The sequence below is a fragment of the Rhamphochromis sp. 'chilingali' genome (assembly GCF_963969265.1).
Source record: "Rhamphochromis sp. 'chilingali' genome assembly, chromosome: 6".
In the NCBI taxonomy this organism is placed as follows: Eukaryota; Metazoa; Chordata; class Actinopteri; order Cichliformes; family Cichlidae; genus Rhamphochromis; species Rhamphochromis sp. 'chilingali'.
The window spans coordinates 39,976,447-39,998,775 of NC_137933.1; the positions used below are offsets into that span (position 1 = coordinate 39,976,447).

The 22,329-nt window shown below is 44.2% G+C and overlaps 1 protein-coding gene across 1 annotated transcript in view; it reads right to left on the reverse strand.

The window, feature by feature from the left end:
* plekhg4 (pleckstrin homology domain containing, family G (with RhoGef domain) member 4) overlaps window positions 1-22,329 on the reverse strand; it is a 60,727-nt gene that overhangs the window by 12,301 nt on the left and 26,097 nt on the right. The window contains exons 2-12 of the mRNA XM_080883995.1: window positions 12,769-12,966; window positions 8,242-11,122; window positions 6,025-6,192; window positions 5,718-5,841; window positions 5,548-5,641; window positions 4,267-4,353; window positions 4,066-4,182; window positions 3,416-3,514; window positions 2,419-2,706; window positions 1,398-1,520; window positions 1,099-1,290 (exon numbers count right to left, since the gene is read on the reverse strand). Coding sequence (XP_080740121.1) covers window positions 1,099-1,290; window positions 1,398-1,520; window positions 2,419-2,706; window positions 3,416-3,514; window positions 4,066-4,182; window positions 4,267-4,353; window positions 5,548-5,641; window positions 5,718-5,841; window positions 6,025-6,192; window positions 8,242-11,122; window positions 12,769-12,966 — 4,371 coding nt within the window. The remainder of the gene's footprint in view (window positions 1-1,098; window positions 1,291-1,397; window positions 1,521-2,418; window positions 2,707-3,415; window positions 3,515-4,065; window positions 4,183-4,266; window positions 4,354-5,547; window positions 5,642-5,717; window positions 5,842-6,024; window positions 6,193-8,241; window positions 11,123-12,768; window positions 12,967-22,329) is intronic.

A 22,329-nucleotide genomic window follows, 5' to 3' on the forward strand; every position in this document is an offset into this window, starting at 1 on the left:
TGCAGGAATGTGGACCATGTAACTTCTTCGGGCTAAGTGTGGCTGGGACCCAATGTGTGTGTGTGTGTGTGTGTGTGTGTGTGTGTGTGTGTGTGTGTGTGTGTGTGTGTGTGTGTGTGGTGGGATCTGGACAGATCAACTGGATTCTTGATTTTTCAGTTGTCACAGGACTTGTTGCCGCCCCACGTGGAGGAGTTTAAGTATCTCAGGGTCTTGTTCACGAGTGAGAGACTGACAGACTAGATTGGGGTGGTGTCTGTAGTGATGTGGACGCTGTACCGATCTGTTGTGGAGAAGAGGGTAAAAGCAAAGCTGTCGATTTACCGGTCGATCTACGGCCCTGTCCTCATCCTACGCTGTGTACGTCCTAATATGACACGAGTCTGAATCTTTTCTGAAAGAAAACCGAAAGTGCGCCGGAGTTCACACCGTGTCGCTCTTGGTTATGATGTGAACAACGATCGAAGAAACTTTTGTGGTCGGTGCGTTTGTTTTTATAGGATGTCTGAGGGACAACTTCAACTATTTCATGACTGAATTTCAAGAATCTGCACATTATAAAAATATCAGCATGACATAAAAACACACAAACAAACCTACAAGACAGAGTCATGTGGACAAAGACCATCACCCCCCTCACACCCCTTTACAAAGAGTCCAGTACACAAAGCAATATTGACACTCTCTCCCCCCTCTTCATCCTCCTGGCCTCAATACAAGCTGTCAGTTTCACTGCAGGGAGACGATATGAGGAGGAGGAGGAGGAGGAGAGACACGACAAACCAGCTGCTCCGATCCACATTCAGCTGTTTTACATGCAGCTAAAATTAGATTTCTGAAGATGGATTCGAAGCTGCTCAGACAGAGCTGACAGGCTTCTCAGATGGTTTAAACCGAGAGACAGTAAAACATGAAAAATCAGAGCACAGCTGGAGCTATAATCAGAAAGAGCAGCAAGTACTGTTCACAACACTGAAATTCACTTTAGCTAATCTCAGAAAGCACCAGATTAAATATAGATTTACACATTTAGATGACTGTGAGGCTCAAACTGCCATTAAAAACCGATCCGATGAGCCACAGCCTCAGTGACTGTACCTGATCTAAGAAGCCGTAGAGTCGGACGGCCCGCTCGATGTTCTGCCCGGTACTGCTGACCCGCTGAGTGAAATCCTGCAGCTGAGCCCAGAAGGAGTGAACTTTGTCCTCGTAAATGTGGAGGTCAGCGGACGGCACGTCGTCCCGGCGCTCCAGCCGAGACAGCAGCTCCTTCCCTCGTTTACACTGGTCCTGCACACAGAGGAAACAGACCTCATCCTCTGTGGGGACCAGTCCTCAGTATGGGCTAAAAAAAATGTTTGAACGAGTGAGAGAGAGTGTGTGTGTGTGTGTCGTACGTATGCCGTTGTGCAGAAGTCCTTGTAGTCCTGCTGTTTTTCATTCAGAAGCACCAGAGAGTCTGCCGGCTCTTCCAGACTCTTCAGACGAACTTCACCAACCTCCTGTAGCCACGTCTTCACCTGACACACACACACACACACACACACACACACACACACACACACACACACTTCTTAAAAAACCAAACAGAACTCCAGTCGACACTTTTTTTTTATGGTTACGAAGTCAAAGAATGACAGAAAAACAAAAAATAAGGCTAAGAAAGGAAAAAGAGAACCAATCAATGCTGCAGCTCTGTCAGCTCGTCTATGCCTGAGGGCCAAATGTCTGACAGTTCATCCACACCCACAAGCAGCAAATCACTCACATATGGATCTACTTTAACCTGAATTACCCATTTATGAAATTCATATATCATCTAATGTTTATTCATTTTCCTAATCATTCATTTGTGAGTGTGCTCAGGGAGGGAAGTGTTTCATCCTGTCAAAGCTTCAGAAGACGAACTCGTTCCAGTTTAACTCCAAACACATAATTGGTGTTTTTCTGTTGATGGTTATTGATCTGATATTAATCTGATGTTATCAGGTAATAATTCGATTGCTTACAGCTTAGAGCGCATATTTCCAAACATGCCTCCATTTCACAAAAAAGATGTAGTAAGTTAAAACCTCCCTACATCTGACAACCACAACTCCACTTTAGTTTTTTCCTCCTACTGACAAGATACAAGACACCAGAGTTCAGGTTAAAAAAAAAAAGAAAAACATCTGAAAATTATATTTTTTTAATGTATTTATTGTGCATTACTTCTTTTGGCCTACTTGCAGTACCTTCACAGCACACCAGGGGGCTGCTGTCCACACTTTGATCACTGGCTAAGAGCGTAACCAAGGAAACAAAGGAGGTGGGAGTGTCTCAGTGTCACGGTTCATCATGAAGTCAACTCCTCACATTAAGACGACACTGATGTAAATGTCAGTATGAACGATGCATACTGAGCGTGCTCAGACTGACCTCGCTGAAACCTTGCTCCAGGTTCCTGAAGTCTGCGATGAAGTTCAGCTCCTGCGTTTTGGAGTTGGACAGCATCACCAGGCGGTGGAGCAGCTCGTCCACCTGCTCGTACAGAGCCGACACTGACTCCACCGCTGCCCGCTGGTCCACCGCCACGCCGACGCTGCTCTCCTCCCTGCGCAGCCACGCCAGCGAGGCGCCGCCTTCCTGCTGGAGCTGCACCAATCGGCTGTCTGCGAGGATGCTGCACATCACTGCCCTGTAGCGGGACAGCAGCAGCTCGGCATCCTGGCAAAGACAGAGAGGTTTGAGCTGGTGTCTGAACCTTTATGTGAGAACAGAGCAAAACCACAAACTGTTCAAGTGAATAAAAACACGCAGAGTGGATTTTAATACTTGTGAAGGGATCAACAGCCTCCTGTTGAAACTGTTCATGTTTTCAATGAGCCCAACTTTTAGACCTCATTTCCAGTTTTATATTAAACCCAATTTGTATAACATAAGAACAGGAAATGATAAACTTTACAAAAGTTTTGAAAAAGTTCTGGAATAGCACCGTGAATTTGGTCAGAGTGCCATTTGCCCAGAAAGGATTAGGAGCACGAGACAGTCTTTCAGTCATCCAATCAGATATCTTAAAAAGACGACTGTATCTCAAACTCCAAGCGGGGAGGATGGTTCAGAGTTCAACTGACTGAGTTGTAGTCCTTAGCTCTCCTAAAGACTACAACCTCCCCCCGATTGTTCTCATATAACTAACAAATTTGTTGTTAATTGGACAGATTTAGGTTCCTAAAGTAAAAATACTGGCTACCCCTCAGCAGACACACCTATGGTATCAATTTGAAGCGCCTCTGCTGCCTCACTCTCGCATGTACAAACTAAGGTGTCCACGCGCGCCCGGCTGGCGGGGTAATCACAGTACCCCGTCGGCCTTTTACAGGTGAGGAGTAGACACAGATCTAGCACTCTCTTTCCATGCCGTGTGTGTTTTTACCTCAGCGGTGTTCGGTAAAGGTGTGGATTGCAGCGCGTTGATGCTCTTCTGCAGCAGGCTGATGACGTCCTCACACTGACGGGTCAGCTGCTCCAGTCTCTGAGGGACAAACACAAATTTTCATTGTGTGAATCGTTTCCAAAGCCGCACACTTAAACTCACTTATGAAAGAAGAAAAGAAGCTTTAAATAGTCAACTGGAAGGTGAATAAAACCTTCCACTCTACGATACAAACCTCATGTCATTAGCACCCCAGGAATGTGGGACAACCTGTCCAATTATTTTTTAATGAAGCATGCAACGTTTCAGCTGCAGAAAAGCAAAGAGGAGCTGTGAAAGTCCAGAATCAGACATGCCTCACCTGCACCAGCGAGCAGGGATTAACCTGTGCTGACTGATTTGGGTTTGTCGTGACACTGAGACGTCTGTCCAACACGCATCAGTACAAACATGGAATAATAGTCTGAGTCTTATACTCATGTAGGTGAAACAGTTTTCTGATGACTACAAATCATCGAAACACTTAAGAAAGGTTTGACATTGTTCTAACAAACAGACTTCACCGCGTTCGTGTGTTTCACTGTTACACGTCTGCCTTGTTGTTTCTTTTTGACTGTTCATTTTAATCTGTGTGCGAGTTTTACACTGACCAATCTGAAGCTGACCCAGCTGCTCTGACTGAAGATGAAGGATCCTCCAAACTCCACGGGAAGCTGTCGGAGCTCCACGTGTTTCTGGACAGACTTTGGAGAGCTCAGCACCTCCACCTGCACAACAGAAACATCAACGCACACTTTAAAACATACATTCACACAAAGGTGTTTGTGAGCAGCTGCGGTGTAAAGTGTTACCTGTGTAGCTGCAGGTTTGTCCACACGCAGAGATGAGTCCTTGTTAGCAAGGATCAAAACACCGTGGATGGAGACTGGTGTGTCCTCCTGCGCACACGCACACGCACACACACACACACACACACACACACACACACACACACACACACACACACACACAAGTTGTTCATGTATTTAGAACAAGAACCAATTGACCACATTTTCAGAGAAAACCACTAAAAACAGAATTAAACTAATAAAATACATCAGGAAACAAAACCGTTCTTAAAACGGGGCTAAAAACTGGAGTCTGGTTGATTTTCAGGTTGTTAGTCTGCTGGGGGTCGAGCTTTTCAGATGTTCTGCTTTCAGGATTTAAAGTTTGATTAATGCTAATAAATTCAGATAGAAATAGCCTGTGAGTCACTGAACCCATATATTAAAGAAAAGCACTGGTAGACAAAGAGTGCTGTTGTTGATGTGTTATACTCACGACCTCTGACCTCTCTGGGTTCAGTCTGTCAGTGAAACCAGCTGACTGGAACTATACAAAGCTGTGTGTGGACTTGTTTCTAATCCATAAACGATAAATTTCAAAAGCAGCAGCAGAGCAGTCCTCCAACCACCGCAGTTTGTAACTAACGCCCCCTGTTGGTCACTGACCAATCAGAGCACATCATTAAGGAGCTCAGTTGGCCTCTGTAACCACACTTCTCTCTTCCTAAGTTTTCCAGTGAGGTGGAGATAAAGTTTACGGGAAAAAAAACTTCTTTTTTTTTTTAAACTAACTGACTGTCCCCTCGTTCCTGAAGGTCACTGACGATGTTCAGACCTGGATGCCAGAGGGGAGGACAGAGTAAGGATCCATAATCCATTTCCTGTTTGACCAGAAACTAAAAAAAAAACTGTGGCTGCACAGAAACCTACAGCTTCAACTTTGATACTTTAAACAGAAACAAGAAATCATGATTGAAAATGTAAAAAACATTCTCAGATTCATGGTCGATCAGAGATAAGAAGGACGACATATTCTGCTCTCTACAAATGTTTCTCCACTATTCACGTTCTGCATGTATTCCTCATCAGGAGCAGCTGCATCATTGTTTTAATAGGAGCTGAGATGCTGTCTCTCACGAGTGCATGTTTCTCTAAATGACTCCTGGAGAATAAAACGACTCTGAGGGGCTGAAACATGAGAGAGACTCCAGAATTAGTAAAGCCACCTTTTCTCGCACGCGCTCAGTCTGCAGCTCCACAGCACAGAGCTCCTGTCTCCAGGTAGCTCAATCATAACCAACTCACCTGCAGCGACCTGAGGGCGGAGTACAGGGCGGGAGAGGGAGCAGCTCCACGGGCATCCACCAACACCGTCAGCCCCGAAGCTAGCACCTCCTTCCTGTTCCATGAAAGAAGTGATATCAGAGGGTGGACAGCACAGAGACCTGGGTAACAACAGTAACAGAGGAGTGTACCTGAGGGTGGAGGTGTAGTAAAGGAGGAGGCGGGGCAGCTCAGTGCTGTCACAGTCCAGGTGAGACCACACGGGGCTCGTGGTGGAGACGGTAAGCAGCGCTCGCCCACCTTTGTCTCTGGTTCCTGCAGGAAGACGCAGCAACTTCATTTACACACAGAAACAATGACTCCAACTCTGAAGTTCAGTCTCTGCTCCACCTGCCCAACTTTATAAACCTCAGGATGGAGCTTCTGACTGCCCTGATCTTAGTCTAGTCGGGTCTGAGGCCTGAAACTGGTTGGTACATGACGTTTGTGTTTTCTCACCAGGCAGACAAACAGCTCCAGACCTCAGCAGCATACTGTACAGTCTGGACTGGGAGGACTGGGTGACAGGCTGGACTACCCTTGGAACAGCTGCTGGTTGTTCTGTCGGATTCGAACCAGCAGCCAGAGCAACCTCTGACTGGGCAGGACGCAGCTCACTGCAGAGGCCTGTGAAGAGATGCCGAAATGAACCTGTGTTACTTACAGTGTACTGACACAGCAGGCCTGTGAGGCCCAGTTTTCATGTATGACACAGATAATGGACATGTTCTCACAACTAGAAATACTGTGCTGCTGGGGTTCTCTCACAGATGCAAAAAAAAGAAAGACCATTTATAGTCCAATCTGGCCATCAAGGACATTTTCATTCTGAGATTCAGCTCCGCCGGGTCATGCCTGCTAAATTTCAGGGCTGCGGTTAATGTAGTTAATGAAGAACTTTAACCGTTAACCTCAAAATGGCAAAACAGCTAAGAACCAGACAAAAGTGTCCTCACTGTCAAGGTCTCCACGTCTGAGGACACAAATACAACAGTGCACGCACGCACGCACGCACGCACACACACTGCCTGAAGACTTTAAACCACGAGTGTCAAACTCCTTCACCGTCCACAAAGAGCTGAATTTGATCTCAAGCACAACCAAAATCATTCCCTTCTTCAGTTTTCAGTTTTTTGTTCACTTAAGTCAAGATGTTGTAAATAAGCTGAAACTGAAGTGACGTACGCCCCTCACCTCACTCCTTTAACATTTAACAGAAGGTATCATCTCTTTTTTTTTCTCATTTTTCTCATTTAGTGAACTCGAAGAAAAGCAGATGATAAACAGTCTGTAACATCTTAAGATAAACAACAAACTCCAGCAGCAGATCTCAGTTTTTCCACACTACTGGACAGGCATGGAGGCTTCACCTGTAGAGTTTCTAAATCCACAAAACTAGAAATGCCTTCATCTTTCATAGACTATCGCTGGCGTCACTGCAACAGGAACAGCAGGGGATTTTATTGACCAATAAAGTAATTCATAATTTTACACTTTTTTTAAAGCCATCTATTAGGTCCCACTGGATGATATAATTTTGATTTTAAATAAAGAGAGAATGTTTTCAGTTAATTCTCAGAGTCCAAGGCTTCATCAGGGTTTCACAAAGTGCAAGTCAGTCGCAGGTGGGAAACAACCCCTGTGCTGTGGGGTATAACCCACAGGGGGTGCTATAATGAAAAGCAGAAAAGTGTACAAATATTAAAAGTGTGGAAAAACTTAAGTACAATAATATAAATATAAATAAATCATGCAGCTACTAAACAAAACAAAACAAAGTTTTCATGACGTTCATGTCTGAACTAACCAAATTGACCAAACTCAAATTACAAAACAAAATAAATCTATAGAGCAAAAAAGTTACGTGCTGATACACACAGACAACGTAGACTCCCTGACACGCACTCTCACCAAACCTAACATGAAGACAGAGGATCTCAGCAGTTCCTGTGGTTATGCTTCCTCTGCATGAGATCTATCCAGGCTTCCGTGATTTTGTTCAGTAAACAAATATATCACCTGTGCATCCTTACTCAGTATGTTACTGTCAAGTGTTGGAGCCTATAAGGCAGCGCTCAGGGCAGCAGAAACTGACCTCTTACTGTTTTAGGTATTCTGGGTGATTTGTTTACATTACGATGCACAGAGTCGTTTTTTAGTTCAAAAGCTTGAGGTCATCAAGACTCTGCTGCATCTGAACACATCGTGATAAATCTGCATATTTTACTATTTGTTAAACAACCGGAGGGATGAGACGTTCAGCTTTCTCTGAACTGAAAGACACTGCAGAGAATTCCCCTTAATGGAGCCTGGAGCGAGAGCACAAGGCACACAACTTCCTGTCTGCTCTTGGGTAACAGAGGCAGAGCAGGCCGAAAAAAAAAGTGAATGGTCCTTTAAATGATCAACGCAGTCGTGTGAAATGTGAGATTTTATAGAAAAAACTGAAAACCTGACACAGACTCGTTCACAAGCTGCTCCTGCAGCCACACAGGTGAGTTAAAACAGGAGGTGAAGTCGAGGGTAGTTTTAGTGAAAGAGATGCAAAGGAAGAACCACTCAGCCAATGAGGAGGAGGAGGATGTGATAAAGGAGGAGAAAGAGTGAGTCTGATGGTCTGTGGGAGGAAAAGCAGGAGAGGAAAATGTACTGAGGAGGAGAAACGGGTTCATGTACCTTCAGTGTGACACTCTGAAGCTCCAGCAGCCTCCTCACAGCTCCACCGCTCCTCTTCTTTTTGGACTTCCTGTCCACTGTTGGACTCCTCAGCTTTTGTCGGAAGCAAGTTTTGATGTGCTGCTGGTGTGGAGACGCAGTGCAGTGTTTTACACTCCTCCGCATTATTCTCACCAGTACTGGATTGATCAGATTCTTCTGTGGGTCCCTGAAGTGCACTGCTTTCAGAATAAGAGTCATCGCAATGTGCTTTGTTTTTAGAATAAGAGTCCCCAGGGTCAGGTGTACTTTCAGAATATGTGCTTGCTAAGTGAGAGTCTTCTGTATTATTTTCAGAAGAGCTCTGAGGTTGTGTTTCTTTTTCAGAATTAAAAGTTCCTTGATGTGTTTGCAGTGTGTTGCTTTCACAATAAGAGTCCCTGTGTTGTGTTAGATGTGTGCTGTTTTCAGAAAACAAATCCTTGATCTGCTTGTATCCTGTGCTGGGCCCTTCAGAGCATGTGTGCTGTGTCTGTTTTTCAGAATAAGAGTCCTTGTAATATGGTTCTGTTGCTGTTTTTTCAAAATAACAGCACTCAGTGTGACGCTGTTTATTTTTTTCTGAGTCAGCGTGTCGTTCTCTCGCTGTACTTTCAGAATAATAGTCCGCAAAGTGCGTTTCTGGTGCTGTGTTTTCAGAATACGAGCCCTCAGTGTCTGTTTCTTTTATGTTGCTTTCAGAATAAGAGTCTCTTGCCATCTCTTGCTTGTTATTTTCAGAATTAAAGTCACTGGAGTCTATCTGTTTAGTGTCACTTTCAGAATAAGAGTCTTTGTAATGTGCTTCTCGTACTGTGTTTTCAGAATGAGAGTCCACCGAGTATGTTTCTAGTACTGTGTTTTCAGAATAAGAGTCCTGAATGTGTGGTTGTTTGTTATTTTCAGGATAACAGTCCTCGCAACGTGACTCTGTAGCTATGTTTTCAAAATAAGACTGCTCAGATTTACTTTGTGGTTTGTTGCTTTCAAAATAAGAGTCAACAGCGTGTGCACGCTGTGTGGCATTTTCAGGATATAAGGTTTCTGAGTCTACGTTTTTTATGTTTTCCGAATAGTCCACAGAGTGCGTTTCTGGTGCTGTGTTTTCAGAATAAGAGTGCTCAGTGTGTAGTGGTTGTTTGTTATTTTCAGGATAACAGTCCTTGCAATATGATTCTGTAGCTATTCTTTCAGAATAAGATTCCTCAGAATGTATTTGTGTTTTGCAATTTTCAAAGCAAGAGTTACTGGAGTGCGATTGCTGTGCATCACTTTCAGAATTTGAGGTTTTTACTGGTTTTATGTTTTCAGAATAAGACTCCTCGTAGTATGGTTCTGTAGTTTTGCTTTCAGAATAAGAGCCCTGCCAGTGTTTCTGTTTTGTGTTATTTTCAGAATAAGAGTCTTTATAATCTGTTTCTGTTACCGAGTCGATGGAGTGTGCTTGTTGTGTGTTATTTTTTAAATAAAAGTTTTCAGATTGCTTTTGTTGTGCGTTACTTTCAAAATAAGAGTCTTTATCTGTGTGAACCTCTCCACATCCCTTTTCTTCTTCTGTCTCTCCTCCTCTTGCATCTTCTGTCACCATTTCCTCATCCTCATTTCTTTCTTTACTTTGTTGCACAATCACAACCTGTATCTCCTCCTCGACCTCTACTTCCTCTGGGCCTTCTTCTACCTCATCTTCTCCATCTTCATTCAACTCGTCTTCTCCATCTCCCTCTGTATCTTCACTTTCAGCTTCCTCCTCATCACTTGGGAACTCTTCCTCCTTTGGCACCTCCTCTTCTTCCTCAGCAGCTGAAATTACAGCTTCCTCCTTGTTACTTTGCTCCTCCCCCCCCTCCTCCACGCTCATTTCTGTGCAGGTTTCAGGTTTAGTGTTCAGATTTGTGCCTGTGTCAGTACCTTTTGTTTCTTCCGATTCACAGATGGATGTTCCTGTGACTTCAGGAGGGGCAGAGGAGGAGAAAGGGGTCGGGACCACAGCTTCACGGTGGTCCTGGTGGATGCTCTCTTCCATGAGCCTGCAGGTTGCATCCTCACAGGGCTGCGGGAAGTTGCTGTGTGCGTGAGCAGTGAGTGTGGAAGCAGCAGAGTGTATGTTGGTGGTTTGAGGAGTGTGTGCGGTAGCAGCAGACAGTGTGTGTGTGGTGGTATGTGTACTTGTCCTGGCTCGGTGCTGCAGGCTGATGGACTGGGTTAAAGAGCCTTTCTGTGGGGAGAAGCGAGGAAGCGGGAGCTCCGTCAGCTCCACGTACTCCCCCTCCGAGTCCTCGCCCCCGCTATTTGCTGGTGATTGGTCGGTTTTAGGCGAAGATGGGAGGTGCTTCACATCACTTGAAGAGGTTGCTTCTCTGTTGTTGTCAGATGATGTCTTGATTGCCACATCTTTGCCCTTAATGGAGGAGTCCTGGTCCTCCTTCGGAGCAGCACAGGGCCGACTGATGAATTGTGGGTAGACCAGATCCTCCCAGGGGACCCTAAAGACGTCTCCGTGGGCGGAGAGGAGGCAGCGCTCCAACCTGGATGCTCCGCGCTGCTCCCTCTCCCTGTTGACGGAGTCTAACCAGGCCATGCTAAAGAGCGACTGCAGAGCTACGCCAGACACCTCCTGCTGCTCCACATGATGGCTGCCGGCCGACTTGCTGCACAGGAGCAGGCGCGGTTTTAACGGGATGTCGCCCCTCCAGGAGGCCCTGTGTGCTCGAGGAGGGGGTGGGGCTGCAGAAGGAGAAACCAGCAGGTAGAAGTCTCCTGGACGGAGGAGGCGTGGGTCCAGATGACTGAGCTGAACGACTACCTTCTCGTGGATGCACAAAGGCCAGCCTTCATGACGAAACAGGAAACCACAGTACTGCAGCTGAGGAGAGAAGAGAGCATCCCAGTCAAGACAGAGCGTCATTAAAATCCTGGTTCTGAAGAATATCATCTGTATGGGTGCAAACTAACACCTTCTCCAAATATTGGAACAGAGCAACCACAGAGATTCAATTAAATCTGAGTAAAGTTCCCACCTGATCCCCTCAGAATCAGCTGATTTATCTCTTACAATAACTTTAATCTCTTTAAAGAAATCATGCAAAGGTTTACCTTCATTGTCAAATAACTTGCCCTAAAAGCACACGGGTATAAGTTGCCACTACATCTCTCCATGTGTAACAATGCAAAGCTAAAATCTTGCTAACTTTCAGCATCAGTATCACAGGATACATCATAGTTTTAATAGCAAAACCTGCACTAATTTAACATCTATGGCATAGAGCAGGGGTGTCCAACATGAGGAGCACAGACTCCAACCTGTCCCACTGGAGCATGTTGGAAAAGGTGAAGAAGAGGATAAATTTTGGAATTTCTTTCTTTAATGAAGCGAAATTCCTTTAACAGGTAGAAAAACACATAATTCTGAAATTGCAATGTGTAGTCAAACGTCTTTTCACTGCCACACACAAGAGATTCACTGATCCGACCCACTTAAGATGAAAGTGGGCTCCATGTGGCCCAGGTTGTAAAATCAACTGGACATCCCTGGCACGGAGGAACAGAAACGAGCACTGGAGCACGGAGGGCAGGTGGCTGGTCAAAACACTCCAACAGCTCCATTTTAAAACTTGTGAATTTCACTGTGAAATGAAGAAACCACACTGTTGTATATAACAGTCTCAACATGATGATCAAACAACTTTAGGCCCTGAAGATTTTCAAAGTTCGTGAAGGACACAGAGGATCCACGGATGATCTGTCTGCAGGTTGTTGCACCATCTCCTGTTCAGCTTGTGACAATTTTCTCTGGCGTAAGATGCCACGTCCCTTTTATTTGGTTTACTAAACTTTAGAGGGGAAACTAAAAGTTCTGCATCTTCATCCGCTATTCAGATCATGCAGTGATTCTGAGACTTCCTTTAAACCCACTCCTCTGTATTCTGAGGGCCTGTGGCTTGGAACATTTTGCATAGCCTCATTAACAAAAGTGAAAAAATACAAAAAGTGAAAAAACACAAAAGCTTATTTTGAAGGGCAGGTACTGGTTGATCTGTCATTAATATTTTTTAACAAGAGAACAGTGCTTAAAAGTCCATGTTTGGCAGCTGTGGCACATCTGTATCCACTTAGGCTGCTGTAGCTGCTCAGTTAATGAGTCCCTCAAACAGTCTGACAGCTTTCTGTTCATTTACAGTCAAAAGTTGCATCACGAAGAAAAACACGCAAACTAGAGAGCAGCAGAGCCTCCCCAAATCTGACGGGACGTGAACGCCCAGCAGCGAGCACGTGAGCTTTGGAGTCGAACACGTACGACAGGCAGGAACAGACACGAATATTCTGTGAGTCGTTTGATTCAGAAACAGTGATAATCTGTGCAGAGATTCCTGTCTGTTCTTGTGTTCACCATCCAACCTGATGTAACAACAGACTACAGCAGAGGGAATCCACAACAAACAGACACTGAGCGTAAGTTAAGGACGCTTAAAGGTGTGACGAGATTACTCGGGGAAATGCAGAGATACTCACACAGGCATCCTGCTGGAGGTTTTGTAAGAACTGCTTTGCCGGCAGCAGGAAGTGGAGGAGGTAGCGGAGGCCGTCTCCTCGGTAACAGCGCTCCACAACGCTGAGGACCTGACAGAGGACAGTTGGGGATGTGGCTTGGAAGGGTGGGTAGAGGGCTGCCAGAGCCGACTGGATGCACCGGTCCAAAGATTCAGAGTCCTGCAAAGAGTATGAGACGTTTTACTTCAAAGGTAATTTATTTCAGCTGGCAAATCTAAGAGCTCTGCTACACTTTAACAGATGCCACAAATGAGAGTTTCACATTTTCAGATCCCAAAAAAAATCAGACACACTACAGAAGAACCTTTAAACACACAAGGTTTCAATCTTCTTTAATCTGAGCTTCAGACGACACGATAACATCTCAACTGTGGATTGAAGTTGAGAGCTGGTAACAAATTGTCATCACCATCTGAATTTTATGCCTCTGTGCTTATCAAACAATCAATGCTGGCATGTTTTCCTGAAAGGTGGAGATTGCAAAACAGCAATGTCAAACTCACTTGTCAAACTCACTACCCTGCGTTAAGAGACGGATAATAAAACAGTTGCGCTGACGCTGAAAACAATGTGCAGGCCTAATTCTTTCCAAGTTTACTTTTACTGTGCGCTGTACAGTACAGTATCTGATGCAGACTGACTGTTTTGTTTATTTGTTAGTTTAAGGAAGTCCTCTCTGGCTCCTCTGTCCTGATTTTATCATACTGCTGATAAAAGACGTCTCTCAACCAAATCACTCTATAATGAGCCGCTCAGACCAACAAAAGGTGCTTTCATGGTATTAAAGAATAATCAGTTTCAGCTCATGTGGCCTTAATGCTGGGCTGTGTGTCACAATCAGCAGTAGAACAGCCCAAACTGCAGAGGATACAGGAGAGAACATGTGAGTGTGTGTCTGCAGAACATCCAGCTGTTGTCTTTAAAAACGCCACACCTCTGCATCACATTCCAGAACAGACAACAGCTCCTCTGTTCCCATCTGTTCAGACTGATCAAAGGGACTGATCGGATCGCCTCGGAGACCACAGCAGCTTCCTCTCCCGCTATGACCACACGTCATGCGAGTGTGCTGCACCTCCACAGTCAGCTGTCGTGTGTCCATAAAGCTGCTCTCACACTCATGTGCTTCCAATTGACACATTTGATTAATGTTTAAGGCCAAGCACAGAAGGCAGGCCCTGGAGGTGTGGCTGGGAGGCCCCGTCTGCAGCGGTAACTGGATCCACTGGTCTGGAAGTAGCGGCGACTGGTCAGGTAAAAATATCCGCACCCCGTCTGGCTCCAGACAGCCCTCTGAGGTGCGTGCGTCCATGCCTCCTCTTTAATTCAACATGTCTAACATTCCAGGCAGAAGCACACTGACTGGCAGCTCCACCCTCAGCGTCGGCTTCACTCACACAGACAAATAAGCTCAGTTTTCCTCCTTTTCCTGTCGTTAACGATCCAGGAGCAGCAGGTCGCCGCTGTGCAGCACCTGAGAAGCACCTGCAGCTACAAACCAGCAAGGAAGCGATAAGAAAATTTAATTTTCAACCAACTCTTCACCGTGAAGAGGAAGTAACACAACAGAGACCATTAAAGATCTGCAGTGGACAGTTATCGGCATTCAGTTTTAAATATTAAAAAAGAAAACCCTTTTCATATTTTCCTGTGTTTTTAGCACCGCCAGGAAGGACGTTTCTATGGAAATAAAGGTGACGCTAACACAGCTCAACACACCAACACACCAGGGTAAAGTGTGGTGGGATGGAGTGCCAAGTGTCAGAAAAATAAAGGAAAAAGAGGTTTTGGCATGAGTTGAATGAAACCTGCCACGGCCTCTCTTTTTTTTCTTCTTTTAATTGTTTCATGTCAAATGTCTTGCTTTCATAGTCGCTGGAAACCAGGATTGTAACCAAGATTACATTTTGATGAATTGCACAACTATACAGAACTATGCACAGCGTCACTGGAGAGTGGTTTGGGGTGGAGCGCGTTCTTGAATGAACAGTGTAATAGTTCCAGATAGCTGAAATGCCCATCCCTGATAATTAACTGTATTTATAATGAAGTTAAAAACAGGTTTACCAAGTGCTTTACAGCTATACATCCAAGCAAAGTTAAACAAACGCAGCACATTATAAAACAGAAAATACAGAAACTCAGTAATTGAGACTGATACATAACTTGTCGTAAAATACATAAAAAGCTGTTTTATAAGCTTTAAAAGTGGATACGAGGGCAGCTCGTGTGATTATCAGCTGAAGCTTGAAGTGGAGTCTGTCTGTCGCCTGGCCTTCGGGACCAAAGGCAACAGCTGGTCCGAGTCTACAAGGAGGCATGCGAGTTTAATATAAGACTGGGGTTGGGCAACTAATTTTAATGTCATGAGCGATTTTGGCATCCGATGGTTATGAAAACAAGATAATTGCTACAAAAGCTCTCCCTCTCCGGTTTATTTTTGGCATTTTAAGTCTTTATTTGACAGCATTGTGTAGCGAGAGGAAGATACAGAGAGAGGGGGAGGGGCAGCCCGGTGCTGCCCAAGTCCAGTCCAAACCCACGTCCAAAACCATCCTCACCTCCATCCATCCTTATCCTGTCTGAGCAGGACGTTCCAGATATCTCCTCCCAATAATGTTTTCCAGTTCTTCCCAGGGCATCCAAGTTGCTCCCAGACTAGACAAGATATGTAATCTCTCATGAATTGAAGGTCAATCCCGTTGTTTACTCCCAGTTGGGGTTGTTTGGAAAATTTAAGGCTGAGCTCAGTTTGGCTGCTTTTGTCCACCACAGCTCACGAGCACAGTTGAAGGCCGGAACAAAGATCAACTGGCTCCACTTTCTCTTCCCCACAACAGTCTGGTACAATGCCTCATGCTACCTCTACTTACCCATGTCATGCTCCACCATCTCTAGAGATATCTGCACTCCCTTGGTTGGTGCAGCAACGTTCCTCGATTCCCAGAAGGAGCAATCCACCATTTTCCAAGAGAGAAATGTGGCCTCTGACTGAGAGGTGCTGACCCTTATAGCAGTCACTTCTCACTTTGCTACAAACCGCCACATTGCAAGATCAAAGTCACATCCTGATGAACACGTCTTTCATTCACATTTCACTTAAAGTTCTAAATGCTTCGTGTAAAACACGTTCTTAAGTGAAAGCTGCTTCTTGTTTAAGTTTGTGAATACTCAGATTCAAGTACTGACCCAAATAAGCGCATGACTCCTGCTGTAATCAAGCAGTTTTAACATAAATCAGTTGAGATCGTCTCTGGTAGCAGTGCAGGGAGGGGGAAAATGGGAGACATGCTCGCCGTTCTCAGCTGCACACTTCGGCACATTCTGTTGATGATTTCTGGGACCGTTACAGAAATCCAGATCACTGCAGATAACAGCATGACAGAGTTTGTGCATCATCCATGGTCTCTGTGATAAAGGACGCCTTCAGTGTGTCTTCATACTAAACTGATACCATCAGTCACACCGAGTTGCGAAAGAAAATCTACCTTCATCTGTCCTCCAGAGGGCAGAACTCACGAGGCAGGTGCCTTCAGGCGCCAGCATTAAACGACTGGAGGCTTACAGGTGACAGTTGTTTAAGTCACAAAAGCTTATGTCATGATTTTTAATGCACCAGCATCTTTTTCTATTGAATGTAAGCACAACATCGGCAGTGAACTCAAGTCCAAGTTCAGTTTAAAGACAACCAGTGTTGACTAAATCATGGATATAATCCTGACAACATGGGTTATTCCTAATTTGCTAATAAATTCATAATAGTTTAATCAGAAAGATGTAAAAACTACAAATATGACAGAATGTGTAACTGAGTGTTTGTGTTTTCTTTTTCACAGCGCAGACAGATGGTGATGTAAGACAGCACCACGATCAACATCAGTCTTATTTATCTGCTGTATGAGTCTCAGATGCAGAGATTACGTCACTGCATCACAGCAAAAAAATAAATAAATAAAATAAATTGAACATTATTTTCTGTTTTTCTAAGCAGCTTCTTTAGCGTTTAAATTCTCCTTATTTGACTTTGTCCTGACTGTAAAGTTTGACGCTTCTGTTTATCGCTGTATTTGCGCCGTATTCAAAGCGCCCACAGACCTGTTGAACTGACCCTGCGGTGATGTCACTAACAGTTTCCAGTTGTGTCGTCCTGCTCAGCCAGCGTTCCCCTTCAGCCTCGGCTGAATATTCTGGATGTGAATCAGGCGACAACTGGCAGCCAAATGCAACACTGAGGCCAATATTAGCAGCAGGATATCAGATGACAGCTGGTGCAGGGGGACAGGGGACCGGGGGGGGGATTTTTGTGCTGCTGAAAAGCACCGCGGCAGGTTGTGGACGATCATGAGTTTAAAGTGCTGATGCAAACAGAGACCGATCGTAAACACAGCAGCGCTCCAAAAGTTACAACCGGAGTGAAAATAAATGGGCACTGATGGACGTCTCTGCTGACGTGACACTGACACAAAGCTGGCAGCTTCATCAACGACAGAAATTTACAGATTCATCGCTGCACCGCCAAACTTCAGATCGTTTTGTAAACCGTGGACAGTTCGTATTTACGACATTCATATCTTATACTGTCTATGGCCTACAAGTAAGAAAGCACTGTGAAAATACAGCATGCATATGTAAGAGCTATTTGAAAATGTGAAATATAGACATTCTTAACTCATCATAATAAGGCCAGTATGTTAACGTATGTTTAGATCATCTTCTCTGAGGTGCGATGAGCTAATGGTCTCTCCTTTTCTGCATTAGGACTCTTAATATGCATTAATACGTGTTTCAAGAACCAGAAAACCTCAGTGACACAGTCCAGGAGGAGTAAACCCATTAAACATACTTCACATCTTTTATGTTGCGGATATAAACTGTAAACCTACTCTGTTGTGTAACGGCATGAAAAGACTGTAGGAATCACGATGTATATAAAAGCGAGGATTACAGTATTAAGACTGCAGCTCAGGCTTGCTTTGAGAGGGTGAGGAGGATGATGGGAGGGGGCCGCATCAAAGCAGGCTGAGAGAGGTTCCCATGGGAGAAAGAGAGAGGCCACCCACTCTGAATAATAACTTCATTATCCTCAACACACCAGAGTCCTGTGATAAAAACACTGCTTTTACTTTCATTCAGATTTACAGAGTTTCAGTCAGTTCGGCCTCTAATCCGGAGTGCAGCAACAGAAGAGTCTCACTCCTGAGATCACTTCACAACGTAAACACACCAATTAGGAGGAGGTCAGAGGTCAAACCAGTGGGTTTAAGCTCCTTCCTGTGTTGCGCCTCAGGCTGAGCAGTGATATGGATTCAGTGTCAGTGTGAAGAAACAGAAAAACAAGCAGAAATATTGGAGGTCAAAGCCTAAAATAATTGGGCCGACGTGGGACTGAAAGTGAAATTCTGGAGTTTAAGACAAGATTTAAACAAATCGTTTGCCGTCTGACTCACGAGCTCCAGGTGTGTAGGAACAGTGGAGAGATCAAACAGGCAAAGTAAACAGAGATAACTCTGTTACTGAGCTTACTGTACTGAGATTATTTTGGTATTGTGAACCGGAACGGGAGGGACCAGACAAACCTGATCAGCATACCTCATGCGTTTCACCACCCCTTTGGATAACACCACGCTACCAAGACAGAGGACAGTGTGTCTGTACAACAGAGACCACGACCAGCTGGAACTGGAGTCCAAAGCTGGTCGCATGAAGAAAAACCACAGGAGCTCTATTACTGCAGATATAGGAACTGAAGGAAAGACATCAACTACCAGGCGTCATTTTACTGACAACCAGCCAATCGCTGGGCTTCACGTTCTTTATAGAGCACACTATAAGTCACTATAAATAACCCACTGTCAATGGCAACAGCATGTAAGCAAGCCAGTAAACATAAACCTGCAGGCAATATGTGGACCAATAAGGAATATTTACACTTAACCAATCATGTGATGCCCCCTCAAGTTTAACAGCTTGTTAGTGACCAAACAGAGTAAGGGAAAAACGATGAGTGGATAGTCTGGTGACCTGTTCAGAGCATGCCCTGCCTCTCACAGTGTGACAGCCCTGAACATATGGCAACAATGGCTGGATGGATAAATATTACACCTACATTATTGTATGCTTAATGTTAAGCAGCTATCTGCAACCAGATGGTCCACGGTTGTTGGGAAATGCCAAAAATCTGTTATTCTCGGTCTGATCTCTTGTTAACAGTATTAGAGTGATATCTCTGATACAAGTAGTGGAAATTAGCTTTCTCCGAAAGGTGGATGGGCTCTGCCTTAGCGATCGGGTGAGCAGTTCAGTCATTCGGGAGGCGTTCAGGGAAGGGCCACCACTCCTCCACATCAAAAGGAGAGGACTAAGCCCGTCACCTCCTGGGTAAGGTGTTCCGGCCAGGCATGTGCTGCCAGTAGGAAGCCCCGGAGTGAAACCAAGGCAATTTGGAGAGCTAACATTTATAGGCTGGCCTCGGAAAGGCTCAACGTTATCGTTAGAAGGAGATGGTGAGATGGAAGTCTGGGCTTCCCTACTGCCCCCACGACCTGACTTTAGATAAGAGGAAGAAAATGGCGGGATGATTTATTGTTTTAGATTTGAACTTTTATTGAAATGGTTGGCATGAACTTTTGAACAGCCTGCATCATTCTCAGTGCACAGCACAAAGCACCATACTTTTCCGTCGCAATGTTTTAGTTTTTCAGATGTTAATTTAACACATTTTAATAATACGTCAACATCTTTTGTTGTAACATGTTTTCAAATCATTTTTAACATTTACGACTGCTCGTCATCTGTCTGGACTATAATGTTGATAATGCACAATGTGAGGTGCCGCACAGTTAAGCAGCATGATTCATTATTGAAAAATGTGTTAAATATAGGGCTGCCACAAACGATTATTTTGATAGTCGACTAGTCACCGATTATTTTTGCGATTAGTCGACTAATCAGATCATCATCCATTGAACGTAAAACTGGCTTATTGCACCAGCAGCATCTGCTCTTATATAACTATCATTAGCTTACAGCTTTAAGTGTTTAAGGTATGTTTCTAATTACTGGTTGCTAGAGCTGGGCGATATGAGATTTTTTCATATCACGATATGTTTTTTTTCATTTCAGGCGATAACGATATCTATCATGATATAAGCCAAATAACTATATTTGTAAGATTTAAATGTGCTGTTGCTCACAAGTAAAATGTGAAATAATCAGCAGCTTGTTTTTATTTAAATATTTATTTCCCATAATAAGTTCAACAGGGTAGATGTACTTAAGGAACATGAGACTTTTTCAGATAAATAAAGGCAAATATTGCAAACTACACAAAAGGCAGCCGCTAAAGCGTTTAAGTTTCAAAACAGAACAAACGAAACAGACTAAATTGTCAATTCCACTTAGAAACAAAATATTAATTCTAAAAATAAATCTTAGTTTGTTTTACAGAAGAACAGACAAAACTGACTAACTTTTGTCAATATCAAATAAACTGAGAACTAAAAGGAAATTCTCAATCTCTCCTTGTTGTATAGCTGAGCTTTTCAAACAGTTTTAACAGTTACTTTAGTCTGACAAAAGCCGAATGACGAATTAGCGCTTCCAGTCAGAGACTGAGGCTACGTCCACACGTACACGGGTATTTTTGAAAACGGAGATTTTCCGTTTTCGTTTTAAAAAATAATCCCGTCCACACATAAAGGCAGAAATGAAGGAAAACGCTGCTATGAACATGCCAAAGCAGCAGGTGGCGCTAGATTCCTAACTGTGCGGAAATGTTGGCCAATCAGAAGTCTAGAAGCCTCGGTGGGAAAAAGTAAACAAAGCTGGGGCATAGAAGCAGAACCGAGTCGTATGTGTGGAGGGACAGTAACTGTGTGTATATGTAAGCATTTAAACACTGCAGAGAGTAGAATTAACAGTAACAGTATTGTAGAAATTCATTTCACCGAAACAATAATGTGGCGCACAGTGTGACGCATGCACCAGTTTATTGTATTTCCAGACTTGCTTTCGGCACATTTACAGTGCACCCTACTCTGTTTTTTGTCAGACTTGAAATAGCCGAAATACCTTCACACTACGGAACTTCTATGGCTCTTCCGTTCGACAATCTCTCCGGCATTGGAACCATCATCTGTTTTCTCTTCGGTCACACTCGGTTGATTTTTCTAGTCGGCACACTCATTTCCTCCATTACCCGCTGGCTGCTTCCCAAACAAACACACGTGCGGCTTGGCACTTGTGCTGTACGTAACAAGTCACGCGACGTGACGCTGCGGCTGTGATTGGTTCGGCTCTGCGCTACTTAATTTGGATTGGCTGACCTTTTTTTTTTTTTTTTTTTTTTTTAAGAGGACAAGAGCGGCGAGGTCTATCGCGATAGCTTAATTTCTCTATCGAGTAAAAGTTATATCGCGATACATATCGTTATCGTTCTATCGCCCAGCTCTACTGGTTGCTGTGAGACTTTTTTCTGTAGCTACTTCATACTATATTTGAAATGTCCATTCAACCATCACGTTATGCTTTGCTCTCATTCTTCAGATGTTACTCTTTCAGTTTCACTGTTGCTGTCAGTACTTGGTGCCATTTTTAAATGAGCATGTGGATGGAAGAGAAAAGGGCTCCTGTTTAATAATCAGGATGGAGCCTCTGAGATAAACTAATGTAATATCTCAGGTTCAGCTGGTTTTATGAATAGTTAGTGGCAGCCCGTGTCTCCCCTGAGGGTCATGATTCATCCTTCCAACTGTTCGGCTGACTGCTCAGCGGCAAACCAGTTCCTGTTGGGTGTGGAGGAGGAGGAGTCAGCGGCGTGCTGAAACTGTTCACATGTTTAAACAGCCCAGCCACAAAAGGGGGTCACGGTTCCACAAAGCAGAGGTCATGACTGTTTTAGTTACCAATCATGGTAACATGGCATGGGGAGGGAGGAGCTATATAGGCGAGGGACCCACAGGACATATGACCTTTTAACCCCCCCGTTCCAGAGACGTGAACAGTGACAGGCCAGCTGTCAGCTAAAGGAAAAGTAGAGATTTCTGACGGCACAGACCAATTCAACCAGCGACGGAGACGCGCTCAATCCAGATACTGAAAAAGCTGTACCTCATACCAGGCTCAGTCTGTCCAATCAAGGCAGTGATTGAGTAAAACACCCGATTAAGAAAACTGACCTCAAAAGGTATCTTTAATGCTAGAGATTTTTCCCTTTCTCCTACATTTCCTTGCAGGGAAAAGCCTGATATGCACTTCTATTGGTCAAAGTCAGCCACATGTGAGGGGCGCAGAAAGGGAACATTGTGATGTTGATATATAAGAAAGCACGAGGTCTCTTAAGTCCTGCTTGCATCAAACAATGTTTTGTGCCACAATAATAAAGTCTATGAAATGATAATAAAAGGATGAAGTGATGTGCGCAGAGGGAAGTAATTATTTAATCCCTGTTGAATTTGTGAGTTTGTTCACTTACAAACTGAGTGAAGGTAACAACTGTTGCTCTCATTTTTTGGACATGGAACA